We start from the raw sequence: 14,427 nt of genomic DNA on the forward strand, positions 1-14,427 counted from the left end.
GCACGCACGACAGTAAAATACACGGTCACGAGTGCTCGATCGCGTGACTCGGCGCGCTTCCGATGCTTCGAGATTAGCTAGTCAACCTAACCCAATTAACGTGCAAGTGTTTCACTGAATTTCTTCTTAATCTCCTCGATTCGGAGCCAACCTATCACCAAATTAGATATTCCCTGACGACGGAGGGTTAGGAAGCAAGAAAGAGCGCAGAATACATTATTGAACGCTTCAATTTTTTTTTTTAATTAACACAGCTCCGCATCAATAGTGAATTAATTTGCAAATATTCAAAGGGTGATCTTTGTGTTTTCAGGATGTTGGGTGGCGTGGGAGGCCGGCACATGTCTACGCGTCGGCGTGGCAGTAGCCCGCTGGTGCGTGGAGGTGCGGGCCTCGCAGGATATGCCGGACCAGGGGCCTCTGGAAATTCAAACGATGGTGTCACGATGCCACCGGATGCACAGAGATACGCTACTCGACGGCGAAGGGCGGTTACCACCAGCGATCACAAGAGCTGCGCTCTTGTGCATCACTTCATGTGAGTATATCTTCAGCACACTTATCCCCAGGTCACTTTCTTCGGCAAGGAACTCGGTGAGCAGACCGAGTGTCTGACCAACGCCGTCCGTATCTACTTGACAGGGACTCTGATAAGGAAGGGACTGATAACACCGTCGATAAAGCCAAAGCTCTTCCCTCATCGTGATCGGAGTACATATCTTTTATGAAACGACCGACGGTAGGAGCCGTGCAGTAGTATAGCCAGAGTGTCTGACCAGCGCAGTCGGTATCTACTTGGCTGCACTACTGCTACGGGCTAAAGTCCAAATCACAGAGCTGGTATAGGATAGACTTATCACGCGATGTAATTTTGTGTTACACACTCGGGGGGCTCGCGAGCCCCCTTACTCATATTCGACCAATGCATTTTTGAAAATTTGGAAAAAGTCTTACGACTAAAGTTCTTAAACTAAAACTTATTGCTAGGACTATGGCTAGTTAAAACAAAGCACCTGTGCAAGTTTTTCTGTGCATTAGAAACTTGCGGGAATATCAGTAACATTGTGAATTAATACTTTTCGGCGTACGATACGTGAAAGGGTTCTACCACACGCAAAGTACTAATAAACAATGTTATCTTGCAATTTATAGCCCCGCACGGGCTTTGAAGAAATACCATTTTTGTGCGCCATAGATTTTCGGAGAGAAATTCGCGTGAGTCGTTGACAAACCGGGCCAAAGCATAACGTAGCAAAAGCCAACCCTCTATGTCAAACTCTCTCTCTAAACAAGTCACACGTATACAAGTACGCACACACCCTTCAGCATTTCAACACATTTCAGAGTAGTTGCTGAGTTGGACGCTGTTCATGAGCAGATGCCACTACATTCAGACCTCAAATTATGGGTCGGTAATACAGTTTGGGTGGCGACACAAACATCCATAAGGGGTAGGTCTATCCTACACCTCGTCTGTGGTTCAAATCGATCACGTCGGTAACAAAGCTTCCCTTGATATGCACGTTGAACTCGTTGGCTCTACAGAACGTTACCGTGGACAGATTGCAAGGGTTGCTACCCCCGCGATGGCACTGCTACCGCCAGTAAAATTCTTAAACCGATGCAGTGCAAAGTGCTAGCAGCTGCTCTACATTACTGACAAACTCTGTGAAGTATCGTGCTACGATACAGCAGAATTTTTGGACTGCCTGATCAGTGTCCGATTTATACTACTGCGCGCAACGGACGAGACAATCACGTAACTTCGAAAGAGTGGTTTTTATGGGAACGTCATTTGCAATTTCATTTCTGACGACGCGAAATCGGGGGGTCGTAATCGATTTCTAATCAGGAAGGCTGACGCATTGTTAGCGATGCGAGATGGCGGCAGCCGAAGGTTGCGGCTGACCACGCCAGGGTATGCACTACTGCGGCTGAATTAAAGTCTAATGTAGCGAGGTGCCTGTACTCTCGGAGCGGGCGTGCTTCGGTGCGTTTTATGCTATCGATTAGCCTTCGATTGTTTGACCATTAATTTTTATTTTTAGCGCGGTCCGTCGATGCCGGTTCGGCTAAATTTAATTAGAATCTTGAGGCAGGTGGTGCTCGTCCCACTACCGCGCTTCTTCCGCTAGTTTTCACAGCGCGGATTAGTTGAACTGTCTTCAAAATCGACATCGTTCATGGACATTCTCGTTGGAGTGAAACGTGCGCCGAGTTAGCTTCGGCTGAATATCTCCTTTTACGTGGCGACAAATAGAAATAAAATGCCCGTTCGATCTCTATTATCGCCGCCCCTTCTTCGGCTGCCCCCAGCTGTGATTGAGCGTGCAGCAGCCATCGTATCGAAGGTGACTGTTCGAACCCTGTAAAAATGGAATCAATAAAAGGAATCGACGTTACGTGGAACTAGGTCTGCGTTATCGCGAGCAAAATCGCCAGGGTTCTCGACCTTTTTTCTTATTAAGATGCTCGCGAGCGACGTGGATTCCTCAGCTCGGTATCCCTTCGATTACCACCCGCCTACCCCCATCTATCGTTCGTTAACAAACTGCCGGACCTTCTCAGAAATTTCCTCGTCCCAGCACGGACGATCTTTCTTAGATTCCCCGCGACATTAAGCGGCTGTAGCCGCGCAGTCGACGAATCGAAGATCCTGAAAATTGGCCGCGGACCGAGCCAGAACGATGAAACATTTGGCATCGCGATCCTGGTCGAAGCGACACGAGTCTGTGCATTCTCTGGATACCGCTTAGAGGCAGAGATACGAGCAGAATGAAAAAATAGAATGGACGATGGGGTGAGAGAGATCGTACGTGCTAGCGGTGGTCAGTAGGGTAGAGGGATTGGATTCAGAGGAGGCAGAGTGCTTTGCACCCTGCATCCTCTCAGGGGTCTCCGGTTACGTCGCGGCTCGATCTCGGTCTCGCGGAGAAAAGGCCGCCGATTCTCTCTGCCAAACCGCAAGTAGATTCGAGGGTGTCGGGCGCCGACGTAGGATTCTCGGTTTCGGGGGCGATCGGTAGCCAGGCGTAGTCGAATCGTTTCCTCTTGGCCGTTGTCGCTGGTGTGTCGCTGTGGTGAATCGAGTCGGAGTCGGAGCCGGAGTCGCGGAGTCAAGTCGACTCGGTCGTGTGTTTCAGGCTGGTTGCCGGCTGCCGCCGTGAATCAATACCCGCATTGCGCGTGCCACCTCTCTTTCTCTTTCCCTCGTTTCCCCTCTCGCTCCTACCCTCTCTCTCTCCCTGCCTTTCTTCGTCCCTCTCTTCCTTCATCCCTAGTTCTCTGCGTGTCCATCTCTGTCGCGCTCGGAGCTCTTCCCTCCGCCCTCTTCCCTCCTTGGGCCTCGCCTCGCTCTATCCCTCGTCCACCCTGGTCCACCCTCCACCACGTGCTCTTCTTCTCCTCTCTCCGTCGAGTCTTTCGCTCCTCCGCTCCTGCACCCTGGCCCAGCGTCGCTGCTTTCTTTTTTTCACCCCACGTCTCTCTGTCTTTGCTCGCTCCCTACCTCTCCGCCCTTCACCCTTTCTCTGTCAGCTAGCGTTTATCTTTCCTGCTCTACACACGCTCACTCTCTCTCCCTCTCTCTCTCTCTCGATCCCTCCCTGTTTCTCGTCCTGGTTCACTCTTTGGAAGCCTCCTCGCTACCACAATACCCGTTTCCCTCCTCTCCTCTCCTCCAACCCGCGAGAATACCCGTTCGACTTTCTTGCTCGCGAGAAGCGGGGACGCCGAGCAGAGAAAGTGACGAGCATGGGACGCGCGAAGCGGGCCATGGGAGGGTTGACGACTGACACCCGCCTCGAACGGGGTTGTACAACCCCCAACGCGAACTGGCCCGCCGCATGAGCACGAGGCTGGAAACGAGACTCTCACGCGCTTCTCGTTATCGTCCTTGCGAAACGCAACGGTGATTCAGTGGCTGGACTCGAGTCGTTCGTCCCGGCGAACTCCTGCAAGAGTTCGCGGTGCAAAAAACTCCGCTCAGAGTTGCCGGAGTGGAGAACTTAATCCCGCTTTTCCCTAGTTTCCCGTTGTTTTTTCTTCTCCCAGGCGCGATAACTCGCAAGTTCGCGACCATAAATTGTAAACTCGTTGCTCGGGAACCGAGTAGATGGTCGGGGGAGAGGGACAGCTCGCGCATGACGCGTGGAATCGCGTGGAGATAGGCCTGAGAAATAGTTTATCGTTCGATAAACTTTTTCCCGGGTAATTGATAAGACGCGAGAGAAAGCACGACGGGAAGAAAGGGGTGCGGAGGAGGAGCCCCTGTAAAATATCTCCCGGCTGTCCTCTCGACGTTTAAACGATGGTCTCGAAGATTCGAAGCGCGGTATCGTTTCCTCGAGGCCACCAAGGATTACCGTGGCGCTGGGGATCCCTGATACCCTCGCGATGAGAACAACTGTAACGCCGGGGGTCAGTAAACCCGAGGACTGCAGCTTCTTGTAGCCTCTTCTGGGAATGATATTTTCTAATAAGGCGCCAGCGTAACGGGTGTCCGGCTGCTGGCCGGGATTTTACGCGGAGGAATGAAACGATGCTACCTATAACGTCCTCCTGCGCCCATAAATCCGGCCTGGAAACGCGATCTCGGAAACTATTCGGTCGGCGAGCACGGAACACTGTTTCCTTCCTTTAAACTGGCTCCGTCGAAACAGACCCCGCGCAATATCGCACGCTCCGCTGAACGATTACTTTCGACTTCAATTTCGGCCAGCAGAGAATCGCCGAAAGCGTCCCGGACGACGCAAGAGTCGGGCGTCTTGCGATTAAGCGGTCGAAGAACAAGGTGCAGCTCGCGATATTCACGCTCAAAGTTGCAGGGAACAAGTTAGCGCGAAAGGATCACGGAGTTGACGCGAAAACGCCCCGCCGAGTATTCGCGCGTTTGTTCGAGGATCTTGCTCGCACGGGAGGATTAGTTGGAGCGCGTACGCTGGCGATAATAAGCCCGGGAGGAAGCTGGAACTTGGTGGGAAGCTGAGTCGTGTTATCGTTTCTCGGAAAACATTCGGCAGCGTCTGTTCGCTAAGATGGTCGGTGTGGATAGAGGAAGAACTTGCCGGCGAGATGCGTGCGTCTTGGGAGGAGATGTTCTGTAAGGAAGAGCGGGCATCACGTGTCCCGGTAAGCACGTTAACGTGAGAGAAACGGATTAATTTGCAAATGACCGATCGAAAGCGAAAGAGACGGCACGACGCAGAAACCTTATGGTTCTATCCTCGGTGTAAGGAGACGTAAATCCATTTGGCTCCGCTTCGATGCATAGCAGCTCTTACGTTAGAAGACCAATAGATGACGAGGCTAACGGGGTTCAGATGACTTGACTTACGAAGCCCCGGGCGTGCTCTCTCGGTGCAACGCACCGTTTTCCTTTCGTTATGCCCAGCAATGAAGTCGTTACGAATGCGGGTCATAGAATGCGCTCCACTTTCCCCCGTCGCCTGATCGAACGCCATTCTTTAAGAGGCATTAGCAACGCCGTAGGCACGAACGATCTTTCTTAAACTACTCGAGTGCACCGGGCGATCCAAGACGATCGCAGATCGCCCGGTTCAGAATCCTACCCCGCCGCGCGAGCCTCCGTCCCCTTCTTTGATCGCTGGAGCGTCTTCGTCCCACTCGCGTTAAGGCACACACAGGATCGATCGGATCGATGGACATCAAATTAGCGGAGCGAGTCTTTCCCGGGGACGATTTTAGCCAGGCTGCTCGATCGGCCGTGTCGCATCCAACGCTCTCGCTCCATCTTGATTGGCGGCCGACCGAGTGACGTCACGTGGGCGCTTTGACAGACCGATCGAATGATTCGATTAAAATTCTCGCAGTCGAGGTGTCCCCTTGATCAACCGCGACCAGGTGGAGGACGGCTCGCGCCGCGCCAGCGGATCACGAAACCCATCGACACCGCGACGTTGTTTTCGTCACGAACCTCTGCCCCAACCCCCCCTCGGAGGGAGAGCCCAGCGTTTCGTACCCTCCTCGACGATGGAGGGAAATGTGAAATTTAGTCAGGCCGGAGTGTGATCGTTACGAGGCGGGTTCGAAGCGGGCAGGCTACCCACGGCTGGCGTTATTTTAAGGGCCCTGTTTTCCCAGGGGACAAGAAAGGGCGAAGTACGGCGACGCTGGGGCGACTTTGCGGCAGCTCGTGAACGCGCGAAGGTTGATGCTGCGCCGCGCCATAAATAGGGCGACCGCAATTAATACGTGGAAGGCGACCCTTCGCGGTAGGTGCTTCGATAAGCAGGACAGAGAGGGCATAGTTTCTCAACAAATTTAGGTACGCCACGTGATATTTATAAGACATCGCGCGCAACGCTTGGAAATAATTATTCTTGAAATAGGTACGCCGCTAGTAGTGTTCCTGATTTCTCCATATTTTTTCTTTCTCAGGAAATCAGAAATGAGATCATATTTCTTGAGAACGCTCGAGAATTCTGGAGAAATTGAAAGAAATATTGCAAAAATTTGACGTTTGGAATAATGTTGATAATATTTATCAAAAACACAAGAAAACTTTAACTAAATGATTATTCCGGTCTAATTTACACTCATTAGGTACTTAATTCAGTATACAATTTTTCTATATATTTAAATAAGAATTTAAGTGCACCTTCAGCAGTTATTAATATCGAATCTTCTGTACTGTGACTTTCTATTGGCATTCATATAGGTTCTAATGTTATTAATAAGATGTATTATAAATTGTAGATGTGTTTATACGTTCGCGATTAACTAGTAATACATTCATTTACGAAAATAAATGAAATTTATAATTTTTTTCCTAGACTTAAGTTTCTCGAGAAATAAGAAATAAGCAATTATAAAATTTCTCGAGAAGGAACACTAGTGAAGTCGTTGAACAGTTGGCGTTTTCGTGAGAAGAATTTTTTGCCTCCGCTTTGCTCAATCTTTCCCGATTACTTTATCTTTCGACCGAGGAAGATGGCGAAGCGGAGAATCGCGTCTGCTCTGCCGGAAGACACGTGGGACGAGAACGGTCAGAGGTGCGGGCGTCGTGGAAGCCCACGACGTCGTCGCTGTCATCGTTGTCGTCCTTAAATATATCGCGGAGTTTAAAGCAGCGATGGTCAGATAAAGTCTGCAGGAATCTCTGCTTTCTCTCGCACGGTCCTACCTTCGACCTTTCGACGCACAGATCAGCAACGAAATTGGCCACCCCCGCGTTCGTTAACCGTGCAACAGGATGCACAACTATTAAAGCCGATAACGATGCAGCTTTGATTCCCTGCCGAATACAATTCCTCCCTCCGCACTGCCAACCTTTGGCAAAATCTCGGACGATTCAAGAGCCCTCGCAGAGGAATCAATGCGTAAAGAGACGCTGGAAATTTTGGGCCAAGGTTTCCCTTAATGGCGGTGATTATTCGTTCTTGATCGACGCACGATCGCCCAAGATAGTTCGCGGGATACTTTGGATATTGTCCAGAGCGCGGAACTGGTGCAATGTTAACGAGATAGAGGAACAAGGACACCGAAGGGTCATCTAACTAGAAATTTGCAAGCCCCGGTTTCTGCTGTGGGGATGAAAAATGGGAGGCGCGATCGCGGAGCAGGCTCAGCTCCCTCGTCCGAACCAAGCCCTCCCGCACGTGTATTGGAATCCGTTAACGAGTTTATTAATTTAGCCGCGCGCGAGGGGGCCGCGCCTCTGTGTGCCCGTGGAGTTAATTTTTCACTGACCTCCGCGGGATCCGGTTTCCCTCGTATAATATCCACGATGGAAAGCCCCCGAGTCCCGCGGCTCCCACGCACCTGCGGGCCAGCACGTCGAAGTACGGCAGTCGCGAGAGCTGCTTTCCGCGAAAGCGGATAAGGGGATGATACGTTTCCCAGGCAAACTTGTAGCAATTCCCGCCACACGGATCAACGATACCGCGGCAGAGCGAGCGGGATTTATTATCGCAAGCCTTGAAACTAAACAGATTCTAATTGTAACTCTAAAAACAAATTATTTTCTGACGTTTATTACAACATTCTTCTCCTATCAAGTTAGTTTCTCGCAGTGGAGAGACCCATAATTAAATTCCCCCGCAGCACAGTGGGGAAATTTCGCGATTTTATGGCCAAAATCATAAAAATAAATTTTTCAATTCGATAAAATAAATGCAAATGTCGATTGAAGAACTAGTATCAAATGCCACCAGTTTTACTGTTAAATGTTTTAATACAAAGCTCGTGTAGACTCACAAATGTTTATGTTCATGTGATGTTAGAACGATCGCAAAGAATTAATCTAGATTTTTGAGTTACTTCAAACATTTATATTGTATTATCCAAAGTTAAAAAATTGTATAAATGTAAATAATAATAAAATCTTTATCGTTCGTAATTTTTGTAAGTGCTGTTTTTCGGATAATTTAGTGTCTCATATATTAGAACGTAAAGGTGCCGAATTTTATATATTAAAAATAAGTTTCGAGGTTCTGACCACGCAAATGGATATAGTTATTCAATTGACATTTGTATTAAATTTGTAAAATTAAAAAATTTCATTACTGTAGTTTTGGCCATAAAATCGCAAAATTTCCCCGCTGTGCGCAGGATCGTTGATCTCGGTCTTTATCGGCGCTTTCCGACGTTATCGCGCGGCGAACTTTATTCCCGCGCGTCACGGCGGCCCAGGAACGGTATAATTTTAATTACCACCACTCCGACGTGCAGCCGTTAATGGGCGCAGCGGTGAAAGTTAGTGACCAAGTTCAGGGTGCCCGCGACTCCGACGAGCCTTACGATAAAGTTGATCGATCGAGCGGCCGAAAGCTTCCTATTACCGTATGCAAAGGGGCCTCGAAGTTACGCACGCGTGAGGGTCGATAAAGCGTCGAGGAGTGGCGATCGTTTCGCCGCGAAGACCCCAGCCGGGTAGAGCTGGCAGCTTTTCTAATTAGACGCGTCGCGGAGGCTTCCAAGAAGTCCGTAGGTGGAGAAATGTGTTGGAAAGGAGAGATAAAAGCGGCGATAATTCGCATCGCGTGGCAGTGTGTCGCTATCCCTGGCGATTCGCGCGGCTGTCGGTGGATGTACGACGGATAGAAGGTGGCGAAGAGGGCCGCGGAGGAGCACGGGGGTGGCTGGGTAGGCAGTCCAGGAGAGTTCGACGTCCCACATTTTCTCCAACCCCTGCCAACGTCGAGTCCACCACCTACGGCTCCTCTTCCATCCTATACCACCCTACCCACCCTCCTCCTATCGGCCGCAACGACACCACCCCTCCCCCCTCGCCCTCCCCGGGGCGTCCTCGGGCCTCGACAACGTTTCGCGATCCCATCAACGAATGAAGGTCTACCAGCACGCCGGAGACACGGCGACGCGACGTGGCGCACCTCATTGCACTTATTGTCTCCTCGGGGCTGGAACGGCGATGGAAACGACGGAGACGATGAACCGTGGGGCTCGAGGGTGCGAGCTCCCGCGAAACAGCGAACGGCTGAGAGCCTGATCGAGGGTTGTTCGAAAGGTCGACGGGATGATTTCGTTGGAAAATGCTGTCGCCTTGGAGGGGGTGGGGAATCCCTCGTCGAGGGCTGATCCCGCGTACGCCCCGTTTCCAGCGCAGCCTTTCGCGCTTCCCACGGTTCAATCACTATTTCCACGTTTATGCAATCCCGCAGTCAAATGAAATACTGGCTGCCAGCGCTTCCCCGATACTTGGAAAAAAAGAATGGCGGAGATTTCGCGCAGGGCGCAGCGTCGTAGGGAGACTCGTGTACGGTACAAATGGAGCACAGGCGGCATACGTATGTACTAGGGTGGCTCTTATTTACTCTTGGTAAATTTTTTTTTAAGATTTTCTTCAGGGTACCCTCCAGAACAGTTTCAAATAATTAAAAAAAAAGAAGCATTTAAACTTTTAAAATGTGAGAGGAAAAAAGTTTTTTTTATTTTTTCAGACTTTTTGCGAAAACCGTTTGTCGCACGAGAAAAGTAATACAACATAAAAGATGCTCCTTGTCCGGATCTGCAACTTTTGTTTGACATATTTTTTGATTTAATCAATAACTTGGAGGATATTATACAAAATCGACTTCGCGAGCTGTTAAATAATGATTTAAATGTTTAAGGGCCAGGAGCACCCTTTCCCGTTATCCGATCGAGCTAAAAATTTACACGGATTTTTTAAAAATTATTCGGAACTATTCTGGAGGGTGCCCCGATGAAAATTCAAAAGTCGAAAATAAGAGCCACAGTATGGACCTACGCGATCATCGAGTGGAACGACCCCAATTTTCGTATCGATTCGTAAATACCGTTGACCGCTCGACCAAAAATTGATACTTTCGCCGCCGTAGAATCGGGAGCAGAGCGCGGCGTAAAGGGCGGAACAAGTATCTCTTTTAAAGTTTCATGATTCCGTTACGTGCCCGGGGATGTCTGTCGATACGCGAAATCTCGCACGCTCGTTTCCCTGGCTGGACAAGATAAACGATATTAACGGAGAATACGTAATGGTGCATCGAACGCATTCGCGTAGTCACGTTGTCAAAGTGCACGCGTACTTGGGATCGATTTCTCTCTCTCCTCCCCCCCCCGTCTCTCGCTCTACCCCCGTCTCTGTGCTCGCTACGTTCCCTCGGTCGCTCCGCGCTTTTGTCCCTTTTTATCCCGCTTTCATAAAAATACTCGTGAATTCAGCGTGCCGCGGACCTGGCGAATAAGGGAGAAAGCTCTCCGCGCCCCTCCCCGACCGGTCTCAGCCTCGTTCCAGGCTTCGTGCACGAAAAAGCGCAGGGACTGTGGTAATTAAGATAATTGGGGTAATAATTTTCGGCCGAGGACCGAACACGTCACGCGATATCAGGCCCGATCGTTCCGACGATCGCGACGTCGCGCCGGCTTCTACCTACTTGCTTCCACTCCGACTGGCGCGTACCCTTGCTGCTAAAACCGTAACAAAAACCACCATCTATATCCCTATCTATGTTGCATGAAGCCACGGGATCCCCAGCGATAGGCTGGCAACACCGGCGTGATAAAGAAATTTACTTTCGACCGCCGCTGGAGATAGCAACCTCGATTGCAGCGCATACAGCGTGGCCCAGAACCGTAGGACAAATCGAAACGCGAAGGAGACTTCTTATGCCACAATATAGGTATAGAAAAGTCAGCTGCTGTTTTGTAATTTGTGGCTTCGCTGTCTTCACAGGCAATTGAAGTTTAGGAATCGAAATTTCGATGCCGTGTAAGTGAAGGAATTTAGCTGGTCCCACAACTTTGGGGCACCTGGTACGTGTTCGATTGTTCCGCTTAGTCGGAGAAGGGTTAACTCTATCGCGAATCGAAGCTACGTTTATCGCGGTCGATACGAGCGCAGTTAAGCGTTTCATTGTCCCAGACGAGTAGGAGAGATCCGATCGAAAGTTCCGTGCCAGCTACGGGCTTAATTGGCGAATCGCTGCTCGAGTAACTTTATCTCGATTCGAAGCGGCCCCTTCGACGTATCCCGCGTGCCCACTGATTTCCAATGCCTCCAGGAAGCGCGCGGGGATCCGTCAGATTCGCGTCGTTTTACTACATATTCCGCGGCAGACTCGCAGTCAAACTTTCGCCCAGCTGTCTCCGATTTCAATAAAACGCGTCGTTCCCTACAGTGGCGGATTCAACGGGCGGCCGATGAGCAGTTGTCCCCTCTACAAGGCCCCATCTTCCCCAAAAAAATTATAATTTTATCCAAACATTTTAAGTCCTCGCGTAATCGAAAATTCGGTCCTTCAAATTGGACAGCTTTCGGAGGAAGCTCAAAGAAGCTCGGATTATTCCAAAGTACCGACAAAATTTTTCTCGAAAATGCTCAAGGGAAGAAATCTTCCCGATAACAATTTTTAAAGAAAAGTTCCCGATAAAAAATTAAAAAGCTTGTCACCAGAAGCGATAACTCTTCTTCTATGCCCTGCTGCACTGTAGCAGAGGAATACTCTGACAAAGAAAAAAGCGATTCCGACTGGGAGTACTAATTTTAAGGGCATATAATTTCATAGGCTTAAGTATATAAATGTAAATAATAAAACTTTTATCGTTCACAATTTTTGTAAGTGCTGTTTTTCGGATAATTTATTTCCTCATATATCAGAACGTAAGAGTGCCGAATTTTATATATTAAAAATAAGTTTTCAGGTTTTGACCATGAAAATGGATACAGTTCTTCAATTGACATTTGCATTAATTTTGTCGAATTCAAAAGTTTCATTTTTATGGTTTTGGCCATAAAATCGCAAAATTTCCGCACTGCGAGTCGACAAAAACGGGGTTTATGGAGGGAAGTTTTAAAATCACCCAGCGTCCCGAGGAAACGCACCCCGAACGTGTACTGGTGTTTATAATGGAACGGCGGCCTCGCTGAATCCAATATTAGGTTATGGCGTTCTCGGGCAAGCAGGCGGGCAGTGGGAGCAGGTTCGAAACCTGGGCAAACAGCCATTAGTAATCGATACCCGCGTAAACAACGGGGGCCGCGTCCGCTCCAAGACGAACTAATTAATTTACCGGTTAATTCGCGTCCCGGTCGTCCGCAAATGTTCGCGGGCCATTTCGTTGGCTCGTCGCAGGGCGAAAAGGGCGTTTGCTCGGTCCAAGGGCCGCGATCTATATCGCGGGCGGCGCTTGTTCCGCGACGAATAGCGGGACGACACGCACGCTTGATCCTTGCGCGACTTAGGGGCTGACGTTTCGGCACGGCCACCCGGCAGATGCACGAAAAAGCCCGAATTGCAAATTAATATTTGCGGACAGGGCCACTGACGAGGATCTGGGGCAACGACGGTAAAAAAGCTGTTTGATACCGTCGCGTTGTGTCGCCATATGTGGGACAGAAGAGGGGTGGCGATCCAGAGAGATCGTTTTGAAGGTAGTGGTCACAGAAGCTGGAGCTTACTGTCTCTTGTTTAAAATCAGTAAAGAGTCAGAGCTTTCAGATCCCGCGGAACGAACGGACTAGAGGATTCACCTCGATTAATTCGAATTTGGGGATCCAGATGGGAGGGATCTGTTGGTATTGTTAAAGGGGGTCGTTAAAGTCGACGGCACGATTTTCCCCGGGGCTTCTGGAGCGACTTCCAGCTGGCGTGGCAGCGAGGACGTGGAAAGAAGAGCGAAGACAACAACGCGAGCTGCAGGGAACGGGGGTGGTGGTGGAGGCGGGGATGGAAGGAGGAAGAGGGAGGGTATCGCAAATAGAAAAGCTACAGCAATGAAGACCGCGGCGAATGGCCCGGCGTTCAACCTGCAGGTGCAGAAAACTTGACCGAGTTTTCGAGGCACACGCGGTGCAGGGCGACCCAGATTCACCCTCCCCCGTGCCTCTCGCTCCGACGTGCTCCCCCTGCGTCTGGAAACCCCCATGTTTGCGTCGAGTACGCGCCACGACCCTCCCATAACCTACAAACCCCCATACGCCCGTATCGCGGGCACGGAGGGTGAACTTTATTCCACTGGCTTCGTTCCTGCCTAACACCAGCCCTAATCGAATCCGTGATGCTCAGGGCGTTCTCCCGGAACCCTCCGTCCCTCGTCGAGGTCCTCCTCCAAACCAGTCCCTGATCGAACCGAATTTTTCGAACGCCTCGGTGCAAATAGCAGCGACGGAGGATTCAGAGGCAACCCAGGGTCCGTCGATGCATTTTGCCAGCCACAGGGGACAGCGCCGCGATTGTTTATCGTTATAAATAGAGAGTATTTACGCGGTCTTTAGCGCAAGCTGGGAAAACAGATCGATGAGCGACGACGGTCCCCTGGTCTCCCTGAGATATCACCGGGAACGATAACATCGATCGTCGTCCAACTGACGTCACGTGTGCGGCGAAAACGTGTAAATCAGCCGGCCGATCGTATTTTATCCCCCGATGCCCGCTTTCCCGTCGAGTCCCCTGTTCGACGGCCTCCGAAGATCCACGCTCGAACAGATAGCGGCGCGCCACAGTTACGTCCCAGCGAATAGAGCGCGGATAACGTGCCGCGCGTGGAAAGCCTACGGGCAAAAGTTTGCACATTCGAAGGGGTTGCGTTTCCAGCTTCCTCGAGCTGAATCTTTCTTCGCGGTTGGCCCGCACGCGCTCGTAAACCGCGACGAATTTCATTAAAAGTTGGACGAAGGGAACATCGACGCGAAGCATCGCAGAGGAAATTAGCGTAGCTTGTAGTAGAAAGGTGTAAAGCTAATAAACGTGGACACCAGTAACTCCACTGGATATCCTATCTGGACTCCGTCGTTTCCATCGAGACCTTCGCTCCCTTCGTCGCGCGTGCACTTTCGTCACCCTGCTACCCTGTGTTCCATTCCACGGAACAGTCTCCACCCGCGATTATTATACTCAGCCGTGCACAGTTTTTATCGCATCCTCCCCAATCGCTCGCTCGCGCCACTCGAGTTGCTTTCAATCACCGCTCGGAATGGAAAACCTATAA

At 50.3% G+C, this 14,427-nt stretch overlaps 1 protein-coding gene across 13 annotated transcripts in view; it reads left to right on the forward strand.

Annotated features, from left to right (window-relative positions):
- Window positions 1-313: 313 nt before the first annotated feature.
- Cac (calcium voltage-gated channel subunit cacophony) overlaps window positions 314-14,427 on the forward strand; it is an 84,158-nt gene continuing 70,044 nt past the window's right edge. For all 13 annotated transcript variants that reach the window (XR_013086279.1, XR_013086280.1, XM_076818416.1 and 10 more), the window contains exon 1: window positions 314-538. Coding sequence is in view for 11 of the 13 variants with exons in the window: in XM_076818416.1 (XP_076674531.1) it covers window positions 315-538 (224 nt within the window). In the remaining 2 variants the exon portion in view is untranslated. The remainder of the gene's footprint in view (window positions 539-14,427) is intronic.

Source organism: Andrena cerasifolii, chromosome 8 (assembly GCF_050908995.1).
Source record: "Andrena cerasifolii isolate SP2316 chromosome 8, iyAndCera1_principal, whole genome shotgun sequence".
NCBI lineage: Eukaryota > Metazoa > Arthropoda > Insecta > Hymenoptera > Andrenidae > Andrena > Andrena cerasifolii.